We start from the raw sequence: 17408 nt of genomic DNA, 5'->3' as shown, positions 1-17408 counted from the left end.
GTCACTCAAGCGCGGGCGGCCCGACATGCACCGCGCCGGCACCGCCCCCCACCATTGTGCTGTGTCATAACGGCCGCGGGGCGGGGCCGCCGGGCAAGATGGCCGGGCCGCGCCCCGCCCCGCCCCGCCCCAAAGCAGAGGCCGCAGGCGGGGCGTCTTCTCCAAAATGACCTTTATTCAGATTTACAGCTTTACAGTTTAACATGTATGTCCACAAACCTGTACAGACTTCTCTAAAAAGCCAAACGGTTGTTAATAGAGATGGGTATTGACAGATATTAAATATTATAAAAATAAATCCATTTCACTAGAGCATTTTTTATCATCCACACGCTCATGCAAGGGGGGTAAGGCAGACACCGGGCAGGGAACAGGGAAACAGCGATCGAGTAAGGCAAGAAGCAGCTTCATAGAAGTATAAATCAGAGTGGACTGGAAGTCTGGATATAAGCATTTTTAATTTTTCATGCTATAAAAACATACCAAGAATCAAATTAGGTGTTAGAACTATTAGCTTTACATAATTTAAATATTGCTTTATCATACAGTTGACCCAAGTCACAGGTGTTTTCAATGAGAGCAAGCTACAGGGCATTACCAAATTATTGTAGTGTTTAGCATGAGGCCTAATAAACAAATATGTATGTTCACATGTAACATGAGGACATCAGGGAACAGTGAAGAGGCCAAGGGCTACACTTAGGAGGGACCCGAGGGGCATTTGTGCTGCTCCATCACACACAGCTGTCTACAGTGGGGGAGCTGCTCCATCACACACAGCTGTCTACAGTGGGGGAGCTGAAGTCTTTTACAACAGTTCTACTTTAGAAGAGATTTGGGGGAATGTTATTTATTTTTAAATTTCAGCAAAAAAAAAAAAAAAAAAACTCAATGTTATACTTCAAAGAACAGAGAATTGATTTTTTAATTGTTAAAATGGGATAAATACTGCTAATTAGTTGTTTTTCTGACTAATTTAGAGCATACACTTCCTGTCATCATTAATCTGGACACTAGTAATTATCTAAATGCTTGATGTTTGAAAAAGCTGCTCCCAATTTGCAATGTGACATTGCCTCAAAGACACAGAAAAAGAAGCTATACAATGACTACAAAGTTAGTTTATCACTTCCACTAAAATTTTTTAGTATAAGTCCACTTATTCCCCTTCTCCAATTAACACTCAGCTTGTTTTAGCCTAGAGCATTGTGTGGCTCCCCTGCAGTGAGAAGGCTCCCACAAGACTCCCCGGCCCTTTCTTCTACCTTGCGCATCTCAGAAATGAGTTCCACCAACTACATGTCCTTTGCCATGATAGCTCTCAGTGTACGTTGATATCATCCCACATTTCTTATATCCAATGTACTGCACAGCAACAAGCTGTTAAAGAATTGAGTCCACTTATGTGCAGAAAAGAGCTAAATCTGGGAGAGAGGGGGGTGTCAAAGCTCTAATTTAAATCATATTTGTCTAATAAGCATCAAGGGGAATACAAAATGTAAGTGATCTGACACCGGCTCAGCAATAAAGCCAGAGTAATCTCCAACTGTTTTCTTGCCCTACAAAACAGTTGCCCTAGTATGAAAGTCACACTTTACAAAAACCTCTCTCTCACCATCTAGAGCTCTAAAGGGTGTTAAGCATTTATTATAATTTCTTTCTAGATGATATCTCTACATAGCTATATTAACATATACTAACACAGTTATTTTATATACAGTCAGTGTTTAATCAAGTTATAAAAGTGACATTCTTTTAAAAGGTGCAAAGTTATCAATGTTTTGACAAGTAAACTACTGAGGTGAGATCTGCATTTAAAATAAAACGTTTCCACTTTCAGAGTAATCAAAATTTTGTAGTATGCATCTCATGGCCAGCCAAACACATACTTTTCATCAGTGGTGGGAAAATATTTTCTAAATATTTTCAATGAAGAACAATAAACTACATAGAGAATAGACTCAGAACCAAGACAGAATTTTTTACCCAAAAAAACAATACACTAAAGGAAGAGGAGAAGGGGATAAAGAAAAAATTAAATGATCCTATTTTAGAAATCTTTCCTTTTTTTTTTTTTTTTTTTAATCCCTGAAAATGCTATAAAGCAGTTTGGATTAAACATGCTGCTACTATCTCTTCATGGTTTTGCATAATGAAAAGGGGTTAGGTCTTCTGAATTTAAATCATGACTTGGAGAGAGTTGCTAACCTGTACGTTACTTCTTATAAATAGAGTATTTCTTTAGCAATTACTATATCATTTTTCCATTCTGGCAATTCCATTTTACACATAATGTTTTAAAAACACTAATACAACAGTGTACATACTATTTAGTTCAAACAAGTTTTAAATTCTCGTGAAATTTTAAACCAGCTTAATATATGAATCTTTTCAAGCCTCACCTACATAAATGATTCCCTACTCTGCTTACAGTGAGGTTAGAAAGGGGAATACAGTGTCTGTAAAGCCAATAAAGTTAAATTTTTACAAAAAGCTGAAAGTATTTTTATGCTGTCCCATGAGGATCAGCAATGTCTTTTAAAAGCCAAGTGTCTACACACTTATTAGGAATAAATATTAATTTGTCTGCACCATATTTCCAAGTCTAGGTTATATCTGAAAGACTGCAATCAGCGTAAAGTCCAATTTCTGGCAACAGAATGAAGTTGCCATGAGCACATTTCAGATTATGCCCTTACTTATTGCCTTGAATTTTTACAATTTGCCTATTTTTCCAATAAAGAAGGCAGCTAAATCTCAACAAATTTAAAGTTAACCTGATCTTTAAATGCATGATTTCATATAAAAATGTTTCACCAGGGTAATGTTTATTTTCTTTTGTTTTTTAATCCTCTGGGAGAAGCAATTCTAAATCTAATCTTTGGATGAAACCACAAATGTGTCTGGGCATCAATCAGATCAATTCTTCCACTAATTCTTCAAGTTGCTGGTGCTTAACATCAGCAATGTCCGAATTACTGTAAACCTAGCTGCACTGCAGCCACTCTGCAGTTTTGCCTGGTTACTAAATTAAAAGCTTTCATAAAAGAAACAAGCAACATTAAAATTAGTTTAAATTGTTCAGCCTAATTTTTCAAGCCTCCTTCCCCCTCTCAGAAGTGTACCACTTTGAAGGAAAATTAATGCATCAATACAGTAAATGACCTGTAGTTCAAATAGTTCCAGTATTATATGGCTTTGATATTTCAATATGGAACAAAAAATTCCACTTGTATGACAGCACGTGCTCACAGAAAATTTGAAAATTTATAATAGGTATAACTATGCTACAGCTTTAAATTGGTTCTGCTTTTTCACAACATACAGAACAGACATGACCTAATAAAAACATGCAAACAAAAACATCCCCAAAATATGAACGTGTGTGGATATGTCTACCAAGTGCTTCCAAATAAAAGTTTAGTCTAGAAGCATACATAGTGCCAAAGCTGCCAAAAGTAGTGCTGGAGATCTAAGCCTCCAAGTGGTAGCAAGCAATATATTTTACATTGTAACCACTTCAACATTCCTGCAATTGTTTCTGAAGCTTCCTGTATTTAAGAACACCATTTTACTTCAGAAAAAGCAGACCTTTTTTAACGCATCCTTCCCTTCTCCTATGTTTTATGCAATTTTATCACAGGTACACAGTTTAATGCTCACAGTGTCCAAAGATTGTGAAGACTCTGTAACAGACTACTGAACAGAACTACAGTTCCAGAAGCTAACATTTTGTGTTTTGTTCCTGCAAGTCTTTGAAGTATTGAACCGTATTGAGAGAGAGAGGGGCCAGGAGCTCCAATCCCCATGTAGTGCTACATACCATCTAAAAATTCCACATACATCTCTTCATGGGGAATAGCAACAGTAATAGATGTAATCATGTTTGTACCGTACTAGTTTTTCATCTCTATTCCAAGTTCCCAAAAACTCAGATTCTTCACTGCTGTACTAAGTAACAAAGATATTATCTCTATTTATTTTATTAAAGTTACATAGTTTTCAAGGTTGTTACAAGCTCTACCAGATACAGCATACCTTCCTGACAAAGAAACTAGGAAAAAAATGAAGAACCAAAGGTCCCTTTAAAAATTAGTGAAAACATGATCATTTTCAGCTTTATGGAAAGAATGCAACAGTATTTAAGTATTTGGCAATCCAAAGTTAGTGATAATTAAATCCTCGATTGTTGAGTGATAGAATTTTTGTTAAAATTTACATAGAAAAGCTGGTTTTTGCTATTAACAAAACCAGAGTAACTGGCTTAGAATGAAATCTAGTAACTAGATGTCCAGATGAGATGAGCTATCGGTTCAGTAATTTCAGTATATGTCTGGACAGTCTGAGAAATTTCTATCAAAATAGCCACCTGAGTACAGCCAATCTGGAGTCCCAGTGTATGGGTTAGTGCCTTGATGGAACCATCTGTAAAGGAAAAAAGAAAAACAAAGAAAATGGTTAAAAGAGGGAACAGTTATTAAAAGGGGGAAAAAACCACTTTGCTCCTTTTACAAGACATTGCAAAGAGAGACTGATTTTTCTCAGAAGAAAAAAGCCTATTCTCTCCAGAAATATTCAGAACATTAGAAGTACAGCATTAAACTTCCGATGTAATGGCAATCATCCTCTAATTCATACTTTTTTAATATAAAGTCAAGAAGGGATATGAAATGGATTTTTAAATTGCTGTCCCATTCTAAATATAAAGAATATATTGATATTTTTGATCATATATGATAATTTTCCTTAAAAGGAATGCCAAATCAGTTCCAGGATCCTTTCTGTAAACCTGCCCAAACAAGAAAAATGGTTTTGTTCTATGGAGCTGTACTTTGCATAGAATGTCAACAAATGCTCAGTTTTTGACCACACTAACTGAAAACAATTCTATGTTCTCTAGAAGAGATTTTCAAAGGCAATAACTGGAATGAGTTTGTAGCTGTTCCTTCCAGCCTTTGGGAATAAAATGCTTTCTCTTCTGAAGTTCATGAGATCATGGGAACATCCAAAAGTTTTTGCCTTTGAAGGAGACCCCTGCAGAAACTGGCCTTGTGTGTACAACATTTGACTGCATAGTATTGGCATCTGTACAAGCAACCTGTTCCAGAAGCACAAGCCAAATTGCACATTACTCCATGATGCAGTCTGTGATTGAAAAGTCACATAAATGTGTAATCAAAGAGCAATTTCTGGAGTAACCAAGTCAAAAAGTCCTGACAGTTTGAAAGTAAGAAGCTCTGGAGGGCCACAACATGCTACTCAACTGCCAAAAACTGGGCAGGAAGTAGTTAAAGGGGAGATGAGACTTAACATTTTATTCAATAACATAAGATGATGACCTCTGTAGGGAGGGGGAAAAAAAAAATCCAGCATTGCCATAGTAGTTAATTATGACAGGCTTCAGCATTTACTCCTAAGATAATTTCTCCAGGACAAAATTATCAGCAATTTTGGCTTCCAGTTACATTATTTAAACATTGACCCAGCAAATGCTTTAAGAGACACTACGGATTGTGCTGTCATGCAGGAAATCAAGCACACATTGTCTTGAATAAAAACATTTCAGGCAGTAAAACCAAACCACTCCAAGCATTAAATGCACGCCCAACTTCTTCCCCCCTTACCGTGTCTGCCACTCTACTTCATCTTTTGCGCGTTCCTTGCGAGCAGCTCTTTGTTTCTCTTCTAGTCTCTCTTTTTCCTTGCTAGCCAGATCTAACAAAACATTTCAATAAGAATTGATTATTTAGCAAAATAAAACCCCCCAAAAAGCAGAAAACAGGGGAAAGATTGCAGGGAAATAGAATGCGATTCACAAACAAGAGAAAGCATTTGACAATCTCATTCAACAAAACTAAAACCATCACTTCAGAAGAGTTGCTACTACAAATGCAGAGTAGAATCAGAAATTTCGGCGTTTTATGTCTTGGAACCCAGACAGTGGGAAAGAACACAGATTGAACATAATAAATAAAGCATATTTTCACTATTTCACCACATGCTTTTCCTGACAAACTCCAGAGCAGCAGGGCACATCTGTTCTCCACATGTTTTTCTGGACAAATTCTAGAGCAATGAAGTACATTTGCCAATTTCTCCAAGTTACCAAACATGTAATTGCACCACAATGCAGCGTAGTAGTCTTTGGGATCCATCTTGGACACATCTGCTCTCCCAGAATTTTCAGGGGGAAACAGACTTTATATATTGTTCAAAAGCTTGTTCAAAAGCATGTTCATTAGAACAGGATAGAGGAAAAAAAAGTGTTAAGGCAACTTCAGGAATGAGAAACAGAACACCGTGTTCCTATATCAAACCACTTCCCCTCAATCATACCTCTCAAACTTACTAATACAAAAATACTTCCTCCAGCAAACACATACCCATGTTTCCATCTTCCATGTTTCTGATATCTGGACGCAGCCGACAGTCAGTAGGAGCTAATATTGCTTCCATACCCTTTTCTAGCTCATTGAGACTCACAGCAAAACTGGTGAAATTGTACATCTTAAAAGGAAATTAAAGATAACACACAAGTTATTTTGGCAAAGTGGCACTGGGTTCACTACACCAAATTGATACACCAAAATTTCCAAGAGTAATCACCAAGTCAAAAGTGCTCCTCCGGGCTACCCCAAAAGTAGGGTTTAGCTCATACAAAAGTGCTCTTTTCAGTGGGGGGGAAGGGGGTGGAAGGGGGAGGAGAGGGAAACACCTTTAATTGCTTCAGAGGACCGTGATAGATTTTCTCCATGTCTGACATTTAATATCATGACTTTTATAAAAGAAAAGCCTAAAACTAAAAGACAAGTAATTTTTCTCAAGAAAGCATGCATTCTTTGCTTTCAGAAGACAATACTCTGGACTTATTCAAGACAATAGTGTGTGTATATATATATGTATTTATATAGACATATATACACACACACTCCCCATTTGGTGCAATTTCCAAAAAATCTTGTTGCAATTATTAGTTAATACCCAGCTGTCCAGTTACTGCAGTTTTTGTTTGTTTAGCGGTTTTTTTTGGTTCTATTTTTTGAAAGCAAGGCTTCCAACAGCAGGGTCAGAGTGCACTATGTATCTATACTTTGGCTACACTAACACAAAGATCTTGCAGACAGTTGAACCCAAGACACCGGACTCTACACTGAAGCAGCTGCAGCCTGAGCATACATTTTTTTCTGCCAACTTTGACATAGGAGTAATACTTTCTGCCAGGGGACTAAGCAGAAAGCTTCTCATATTATAATTTTGCTGCTGCAGCAAGAATTGCCAGAGTCTGTCAATAAGCAGACGTATCAACAGGGTTTCCCTTGAACGTTACTCATGTCCCCTTGGAAAAGTCACTTGTGATAGGAACACTCAACTTGATTGGAACAGTTACCTGTGATGAGTTTGGTGGCCTACAATTTATTCTCCAAAGCAATTTACTGCCTGGTATGAACTGCACTGTCTCTTGAACCTCTGGCATATCATCAGCCTCATCATTTTCAGATTTAATAACATCTTCACTCTGAAACAGAGATAACATGTGGCAGGGGAAAAGGGAAATCATCTAGAGTTCTACAGAATGACTGTTGAAGAATCCATTAAAATTCAAGGTTTTAAACACTCTCTGGTATTTCTGCCTTACCCCTTATGTTTGCTTTTCCCCACCCCATATACTGCTCATTTTCATCTTAATGTCTTGCTCCCACTATCACTGAATAGTCTCTCATCACCTATGTACAACTTCACCTTCTGTTTTTTTTTTTTTTTTTAAAAAGTAGTAAATTCATGTCTTTCAGGAATCTTCTCTCTAGCTTCCCTTCTGCCCCATCCCATAGCCTAATTCTGCCTACATAACTATTACTTCTTTGGGTTGGAATGAGTCAAAACTGTAATTTAAACCAATTCCAACAATGGCATAGGGAAGTTAATGAATAGGGCCATGTCTGCTCTTGGTTAATGCTCCATCACTTGCAAAAAATTTTGATGTCTGATTAAAAAACAGATATGTTCATGCATATGTTTTCCTATGATCCAAATTCTAATGAACTATTATCACTGCCAGTTTTCTCACTATAAAGGCTTTGTACTTAAGTTTATAAATAGTGTATTCCTCTCTAAGTTCCTTTGTTCTCAGAATCAGTGATGCACTGTTATTACATACATAAAATCAAGAGAGGTATTCTTCAAGAGGCTGCTCTCAGTAGACCAAGTCACAGCTGCCCTATTCCAGGCTCCATGTAGTTGTACATAATAAAAGGACAACAAAAGAGTTCATTTACAGCTCATCTAGGAGTGCAGTGATCTCTTATGCTTTCGAGCACAGAAAAGTCTCACCACATCCCAGTTATCCCCACATCCCAGTTCAGATATTCTTCTAAGAAGCTGTGCAGACCTTTAGGCCTGCCACTGGAAAAGACAATGATGTCCTTGTAACTTAGATTTCTACAGTCTGCTCAGCTGCTGACGTCTGAATAAAAATTTCAGTGTGGCTTCCAATTACCAAGTGAATCTTTACAGGACCCTCTGACATTAAAACAGTGACATTCAACCACTGGTCTTACTTCTACTTACTTTTATTATTCTATTCTTGGAGTGAGCTGTCACCTCACATTCCTACTACTCTTAGCGCCTCCAAGGAGGCAGAATAACTACTTAGTTTAGGGAATTAAGTGTTTAAGAACACCTGACCAATTTGATTTGTTTCAACCTAACAAAAGGCACCTTTCCACACCAGGACTCACACCACAACTAAGGTTATACAGATTCACACAGGCACTGTCTAAGCTACACTAAGTATTCAGCAACTGCTCTTAAAAGGAAGAAGTATTTCCCAGGGTTCTGGCCAGCATTCCCAGGCTCAGTGCTACAAAGAAAGTTGGATGAACATCAGCAGTAGCAGTTTCACAAAGCTGGACTACAGTTTGAGTTTCATGTGAGAGCAAAAATGGGATGAAGAGTTTTACTTTAGCACCTTGCTATTTTATTTTTATTCTACTGCTCATTCCGCTGATCTCAATCACTTTTGTGATGGCTTTATCTATTTTAGGAAGAAAATACAATCTGGTTTTGCAATACTTGGAGGAAAGAAAGAGACAGCATGAAGCACAAACACAGCAGAAAATAACATTTCCCTCATAAAGCCGAGAGGCAGGCAGGCAGAGCACGTACAAGCTAAGCATTCTGTCTGGCCAGACAACACCAGCTGTAGCACCAGATGCTTTTTCATCTAGTTGAACTGTACAGACCACAGATCATCTGGCAGCTTCCCTAGCCTACCTGAAAATCTGTTTCCTGCATACTTGGTTCCTGCCAGCAGACTGATCTATAGGAGAATCTGACTGTCTTAGGACACGGACAGCTAAATTGCAGATGTTCAGAGGATTTCACCATAAGAAACTACTTAAAGCCACAACGACCAGAAGGGAAGTTTGAGACAATAACCTCCTAGAGTGACAATGTCTTCTCTCCCACCTTTTATTTTTTTTCTTCCTTTTCTTTCTGCCCCATCTGACATCGCTCATTTATTTTATTCAAAAATACCCTACTAAGCAGACCCAGTTTTACATGCTGGAAAATGGTTCCATACAGTTAAGATTCTAATTTCAACTCATTTGGTTTGAGTATTCATTTTTTAAAAAGACCCTTTCAGACTACTTTCCATGTCAACATCTGGTTTACTGTCAGATAGTTCCCCATCTAAATATAAATTCAACAGCAAGGAAGGAAGGAAAGAATTGATTTTCATAAGCTGAACAGAATCATACTATTTTGACTTTTATTTACAAAACTTTTTTTTAAAAAAGTCTGCACCATGACAGAATCCAGAGCCAAAAAACAAGGCCTGTTATTGCTCTAGATTCTTCTCATGTAAATGCTTCCCACTCCAAGTTTGAGCCTCTTGAACTGAAGCTATTCATTCTTAACTTTAAACTATCATTTTCATTTTGAACAAGCAACCAGGGTCTGCAAGACTTCTGTTTATATCAGGAAACCCAGCAGTCCTCTGTTGAATATTCCAACATTTTGCATTTTTCATAAAGCACCAGGCTTTCGCGGTAACTTGACTGAACAAGACACTCTGCTTATACGTGAAGAAAAAAAAAGAAAACCACACGAGTTTCCAGACCCTCTTGTTGTCAAGCCTCTCTACGTGAGAGATTCTAAAAGGTCAAGTCAACAAAACACAAACATACTAAACAAAAAAAGCGTATAGTTACATTCTTTCTTTAGAACTGCCAAATCCTGATATTTTCATGTCTGGAGTTGGCGGCAGAGCCACTTTCCTTACTCAAGCACAGGACAACACCAACTTGGGAGTTGATATTTGATGACTTCGTCAACAAATCCATTAGCAAATGCTATTTCTCTGAGCTCTCTAAATACCAGCAGCTCTCACTAAAGTCAACACAAGTTCAAAGTGCATTGCCATCTCATGGGTCTAACACTGCACTCCCACCAAATACAGACTGTTTTAACCCTCCATTCACCACCACCTGCCCACTTTTGTAAAGATGATATTGTTACAAGGAGATATTTTCATTTCTCATATTTCCTTATCTGTTCTCCCTAAAGAATCCTGACTTCTTACCGGCTTCAGTTTCTTCTGCTCACCACCTCTCTTCTCATTCTTTTTGTAAGCTTCATATGTGGTGGGATCAGTGCACCATAAGCATTCTGTCCACTTGCCATAGATCACACACAGCTTCTTTTTGCTGTAGAGTAAGCAAAAGGAGACACTTAACTTAGAAAGCTTTATAGAAGTGAAGAAGCAAAAGCTAAGTCATGCAAATTCTGATCCTTATTAAATACACAGCTTCCTACTTGGTTGTATTTTCTTTTTGCTTGCAGATTTTTTTTTATTTATTTTTATTTTTTATTTTTTATTTTTTTATTTTTTTTGTTTTTTATTTTTTATTTTTTTTATTTTTTTATTTTTTTATTTTTTTATATATTTTTTTTATTTATTTTTATTTTTACAAGCCAGAAAATTTGATTAATTCCAGGAAAAGGGTTCAGCTTCTTCCAGTTTTGCTGGTATTCAGTCCCGCATAACATATCTTTGCGAGTTAGTCATATGCTTTTTTGTCAATTAAAATATGAGTGTGGGTGCAGAGAAGCCAACAGTTTAAGACAGAGGGACTCAGAGCCACATGACAGGCTTTGCTTTCATTAAAAGTTTTTAACTACTGTATTCTCAGTATTTTGAACGAAAGACTAGAACTGTGAATATATTAATAATGAAAATAAATCAGTTGCAACTACTCTGCATTTTCCCGGGATGCCTTTATTTCAAACCACTGGACTTTACAGTTTTCCTAATACGGCTTGCAAAGTCAGTATTAAACCGCTAGAATCAAGGGATTTAATACTGACACAGAGAAATGGTTACAATCTACATTGCTGGGAACTTTGCATCCACATTGGTTGTGGTCACCATGCCAGCACTAAAGAAATGCTATAGGGCTCAGAAACAGAGAAGCAAAGAGGCTTTTATCACTCACTTTTTGTCCTGAATGTATCCCTCTACTTTGTGAAGCTCTTTCCCAAACAGTCCACATGGTTTAAAATTAAGGACACATTTATCTCCAGTACTGTAAAAGAAACAAGAATACATTTAAAAAACAGACTTTGAACCTAATAAACAAAACTCCCTGTGTATCTGACAAAGCAAGCCCCTACACACGCTAATAAGTTTACTTTGTTCTCTTTATCCACACTTTATTTAGTTTCTTTCATATACTTATAGGTAATGGGGGGCAGGCAGAGATCTATTTATTTATTATTTTTAACTATAGTTTATTATCTGACCAGAGCATTAAAAGGCACACAAATTTCAAAATTACACAAAACTAGAAAAGACCAGTAAGAAAACAATGTGGATGTAAGGATATCGTAAGCCTGTGAAAGCCAACTGAAAATATGAATAGACTTCTGAATTTCATGTATATCAAAAATTTACTGACAACATTAGGAATAAAATGAATGCAGTCCTGCAGACTGCCTAATCCACACCATTAATGCACCATATTTTAAATTGGTATCTATTCACAACTAATTTTTACCCAAATACACAGAACTTTTATGAATGACCTACATAGGAAAACCAAGCTAAGTGCATTAAAAAGTTCTCTCTAAATTGCACTTGTCCAAAATTCGGAACTAAGATTTTACAAACATACACCAGTATTGTATTTCAGCATCTTCCTTACATCAAATTGTACACATATGCAGATAATCTCTCCCAGTGAGGTACCTGGCCAAGTTTCTGTCAGACATATAGCATACAGAGATCACACTGGGTCTTTTCTGGGAATATAACTGAAAGAATTGCAGATCTGGCATTGTAAGAAGTATCAAAACAGCAGCCCTGTTGGATTAAAGCTCCCATTTATTAACCAAAAAACATGGGCAGAAGTAGTGTAGTTTTCACAAAATTCTCTCCCTCATCATTACAGGAGGTCATTTTCTCCTTTATTTTATATAATGTAAAAGCGTATATATAGGCAGTTAGCAGAGCAACTGACATGCTCTAAATTCACATTATTCTACTTTGCTGTCATTCTTCTGTGTTGTACCCTTAATTTAAAACATGCTCTGTTATGCAAACCACAAAGAGTGCCAAATCACAAGGAACACGATGGAGGCCCATTGCAAGCCTCCAACAATTATTCCCATTTAATTATTCTGAGGTTAAATGAAGTTTCAGTTCTCTCAGTAGGGCTGAATTTGAATAGGTACTCACAAAAATCTAAGTCTTTGTATCCCATATGCCATCTAGCCTATCGCATTTTCACTCATATCATTATAATACTAAGCTCAGGCCAGTGAATAGTATACATTTGTCAGATGGAAAAAAAAAAAACAGACTTTGGACCTAAAAACCAAAGCACACTGTATCTGACCAAAAGCAAGATTATCTGCCTTGTAACAAATGTGAAAACAACCATGCAGCAGTCCCTACAAGCCAACCCTCAGTTTCATGATTAGTGTTACCTGTGATTTACAATTTCCACCGTTCCATATTGTTCTAACCACAGTTTACCAATAATTACATTATGTACACAACAGGTTGGATTTGTCCATGTGTAAGCTTCATTATGTCTGTAAAGAAAATAGAAAAATAAATCCATTTCTGGAATTTGAGATAGAACGTAAGCCGATTTTCAATTCTATTTGTGGTAGGGCAAAATATTTAGCACTCCTATGAATAGCAGGCAGTTAACTTCGAAACAGAAAATAAGCAGACGTTTCTTTATAAACTAACAGTGTGTTATATCTAAACATCAGAGCCAGTTAATAAAGCAATATCCCTCTTATTTTTCTTACTTCTTATAGAGCTGAAACAGTAAGTTTTAGAGTTGCTACGCTTTTGATTACAAATTCCAGCCCAACATAAGCACTAGTACAGGGATTCATCTTTTTCATTTGCACCTCTGAAGTCATATGTGATATAACATAATGCTTACATGAGAACTGGACTGACAAAATAATGTGTGAAGTCTTCTATCCAACTACTGCAGCAGCTATGCAAACTTCTTCCCACAAAGACCTTTATTATAAATCTCTACCATAATCCAGAGAGCACCTTTCTGTGATAAGAAACTAGTTCAGCCTTCATGACTGAAAATGAATATTTTTAGTGAGACTTCCAGAAGGGAGGTTAGTCACTATCAAGGTTTGAAATGAAGACACTCCTCCTTAAGAGTTAGTCAGACTAATCCACTTAGACAATTCTTTATACAAACACTGGGCGGTAAAAGCTTTTGAACCTGGAGAGAATGATAGGAGTCAGCAAACCTGACAAGGGCTGTGAGCTTTTAACACCAAGACCCTTTCTTCCAGGCAAGTTGTGGAAGGGTTTAGAAAGCAAGCATATAGAGATGAAAAAAACTAAAAATGCAGCTGTCTCCCACAAATATGCCAAAAGTCCATCAGTATATGAAGCCTGCTCCAATGTCAGACAAATGCTACTGCACTCAGTGTTTTATTTAAATAAACCTTCTGTCCAAGGCCTTTACTTCAACACAATCCAACGCATTACCAAGTGGTGTGGGGTTTTTGGTTTTGTTCCCTTTTTTCTTTTTTGAAGGGTTTCGTGGGGTTGTTTATTTTTTTTTAAATCAGTGTGACACCATGGCACTATATTCAGGCTTCATAAATATGACATTTAAAATTCAATTTACTACTCAACTCAATCCTTTTCTCAAGATTTACTGAGAAGAACTAAAGGGAAAGTCCTAGAACTGAAGAATTCTCCACTTTTTTTTTTAAACATGTTTTGTAAAAAGCTTTAGAAAGATGAGTTAACAATTCAACACCCTTAAAAGAAACTATTCTGTAAGCGATCAAAATGTTAAACTACTGGATTCCTATCATCACTGGCTTGGCAGAGTCAAAGTCCTCTATTTTCACTCATTTTCAATACCAACAAAAGAAATGCTAATGCTACCTGGTAAACAATCAAGACATCGAAGGAGAGTTTGCAAACCCAATTTTAATACCAAAAATATAGAAAAAAAGTAGTGTCCTTTTTGTGACAAATGCCTTGTGCTACTACTTCCATGCAGTATTCATGGAACACAAACATTAAATATTCCAACTGTTCTGTCATTTTCCAGTACAGTGCAGATCACTGAAGTTTGACAATTTTCCATGGCAAACTGTCTTCAAGTATACTTTAGAACAATGACTGCTCTTCTTCAGAAAAAAAAAGAAAAGCTTTATCACATCAGCCTTAGCAAAAATTTTTATTCATGAACTACTTGATAGCAAAAGCTTTTCATAGCATAAAATTTAATACAAGGCACTCATGCCCAGTGCTGACAAATTGAGGCATTTTAGTATTTGTGCTGGAGGAGCGAGGAAGAAGTGTGCTTTCTAATGCATGTTTTGAAAATACAGTCATGGTTAACACAAATGCAGCACTTAGGCTGACTTTCAATTTTGCGACCTAAACAGTTACTTGTTATGAACTCAGGTCTGGCGTAGTTCTCAGACCTATTCAAACCAAAAAAATAATAAGAATCACAAGATTAAGTGGTTCAAAATTTGAGTTCAATGTCTGCTACTAACTTGAAGCAAATATTTAACAGATACGCTGTACTCAGTCACACTCCTATTTAAATCTGTATCCTGGAATTTGATTAGGCAGAACAAGAACTTTAACAGCCTTCCAAATAAAGGTTCTCTCTCCAGAAACAAACTTTGATTTTTGTCAAGTCTGTATTCTACAGCAACATTCTTTCTATATTCAGAAGAAATTTCCTCTACTCCCATCACCCCTTAGCTAAGTTAAATTCCTATTTTTATAAGCCTAGAGAGATTGGATGCCAGCAGCTCAGTGAATCAATACACTTTCAAAAGAAACTACAGGAAAAGTCAATACTCTCTATGGCAGGCAAGTTGCCCCTTCATTGAAACCAAACATCTAGAAGTTTCCTAAAAAGATATTTCAGAATAACCTACGTTAGGCTTGGGGAAAGCTCTTACAAAAGCACCTTGAAGTGCCTAAATGTAGAATGCTTTTTCTGTGAGTGTAAACTTGTGCATGTTTGTGACCTACTCGGGAAGAATAAAGAGTCTTAGTGCCACCAGGGCACAAACCAACTTAAGGAAAATAGCATAAGAGATATAATCAATTAGAAAGAAGCCTAGAAGTAATCCGAAAGGCCATTCGTGATTTTATTAGGAAGGTGATCATACACAAGAAAAAGTGTTAAATAGGTGATAGAAATCCTGATGAATTCCTCAGGTTTCCCTGTAGCATAAAGCAACTATTCTGAATTGATGCTTTCCACACACACAGACACATTTTCAAATGACCAAAACAGACTCTGAAATTTAAAAGTACAATGGGCCTGAATAGCCTGGTAATAGAATTTTAGCTATTTAAATTTTATGTGCCTTCAAGGAACTGGTTTTCAGTAGCATTCAATTTTTAAGAAACGTTAATTTTCACAGTAGCAAAACAGAGTTTAATTGCTGCAGCTGTGCAGGCATGACAATTCCAACAAAAGAGCCCTGAAATAAAGCAGTGAACGATAACTTGTAAATAAACCCCTACAATCCCTTTGACAAGAGGTTTTCAGAAACTCATCTATGAAGAACCAATAGGATGTCATCACCTATTTTTATACAACTACATGTTAAGGAAATAAGCATAAAAACATTTCTTTTCCTCATACTCACTTTAGCAGCTCCAATGTAATTGTTCCCCGGGGCTCAGCTTCTATACTCTTTCCCCAGAATTTTAGTTTGGGGTAGATTGATCCATGAAAAACAAAGTCCTTATTGAGGCCTTCCGAATAAAATGCACTAATAGGTGGGTGGTGGCTGACTTGCTCAGATATAAACCTAAAACCTAAATCCTCCCTTAAAAAAAAAATAAAAACAAACAAAAAAGACAAAAGGAGGCATTAAGTGGTTAATCAACCGTTTTTTTAACGTTACATCAGGAAAAAAAATTCAGTTGACACTTGAGGGGAAAAGTCTTAAGGATTTTTACATTAAACATGAGATTTCAATTTTTCTAGTTCCATGGCACACAATCAATAAAATGAAGGAAATTATACTCTCTGAACACCTTTTCTCTTACACCACAAAACAACCCACAATCAAAACTCCTAAATGACTTTTACCCAGAAAGGCATCTGAAGCTGTTTAAAACAACTATTGAATATTCTGGAGCTACTCGGGTAGCAGTATATCTGACTGGAAGTCATTTTCTCCACAGCATACATATCACCCATTTAACCAAGCTGAAAGTCTCTCAGCCTGTATCTGACATGATTGGCAAAACAGTTAAAACTGGTTAACCATTAGTATCTGGTCAGGAGAAATCTCTGTCAGAAGAATACAGACCAATTTTTCCTCTGAATAATTCAAAGGAAACTCCACCTAAAGGTAGAAATAAAATTTTTAGTTTTACAACAACTTCTCAAAGATTTTGTGTTAGTCTGGGGAAAAAATAGCTGTACTTCAGAAACTTCTTTTAACAGATTTTTATTTATTTCACTGCATAAACCACCAAACTGGCATCACAGTTTAACAACACAAATAGTTCCCAATTTAAAGTAATTATTACCTTGTTAATTCATAGGTTTCTCCTAGAAGTGGGTTAAATGGTTTGCCAGTTCTCTCCCACTGAGAAGCTACAGCAGAAACCGCAAAAGCGGCTACAGCCTAAAAGCAAGTAAGAATAGATTATGAGAACAGTACATTAAAACTACAACTTTTGTACACTATATTTACATATTACAGTATTTTACTATTCATCCAAACAAAGAAACTATATATTCCTTAAGGTTAAAACATTTGTGAGCCATAGGATTTAAGTAATATGGAACTGGGGGAAGAGATGCAGTTAAAAAGCATCTCATTTCCGAGAAGCAATCATTTTCTCTAGTCCTTTGTCA

At 36.6% G+C, this 17408-nt stretch overlaps 1 protein-coding gene across 5 annotated transcripts in view; it reads right to left on the bottom strand.

The window, feature by feature from the left end:
* Window positions 1–155: 155 nt before the first annotated feature.
* Window positions 156–17408, bottom strand: part of OSBPL2 (oxysterol binding protein like 2) — a 43200-nt gene continuing 25947 nt past the window's right edge. For all 5 annotated transcript variants that reach the window (XM_064521597.1, XM_064521598.1, XM_064521595.1 and 2 more), the window contains 9 exons: window positions 17078–17175; window positions 16183–16365; window positions 12988–13095; window positions 11496–11585; window positions 10583–10706; window positions 7388–7516; window positions 6384–6507; window positions 5625–5715; window positions 156–4425 (listed from right to left, as the gene is read on the bottom strand). In XM_064521597.1, coding sequence (XP_064377667.1) covers window positions 4323–4425; window positions 5625–5715; window positions 6384–6507; window positions 7388–7516; window positions 10583–10706; window positions 11496–11585; window positions 12988–13095; window positions 16183–16365; window positions 17078–17175 — 1050 coding nt within the window. In that variant the 3' untranslated portion in view covers window positions 156–4322. The remainder of the gene's footprint in view (window positions 4426–5624; window positions 5716–6383; window positions 6508–7387; window positions 7517–10582; window positions 10707–11495; window positions 11586–12987; window positions 13096–16182; window positions 16366–17077; window positions 17176–17408) is intronic.

The sequence above is a fragment of the Dromaius novaehollandiae genome, chromosome 16 (genome assembly GCF_036370855.1).
Source record: "Dromaius novaehollandiae isolate bDroNov1 chromosome 16, bDroNov1.hap1, whole genome shotgun sequence".
In the NCBI taxonomy this organism is placed as follows: domain Eukaryota; kingdom Metazoa; phylum Chordata; class Aves; order Casuariiformes; family Dromaiidae; genus Dromaius; species Dromaius novaehollandiae.
Note: the sequence above shows the minus strand (reverse complement) of the source record. Positions and strands in the feature narration are given on the sequence as shown.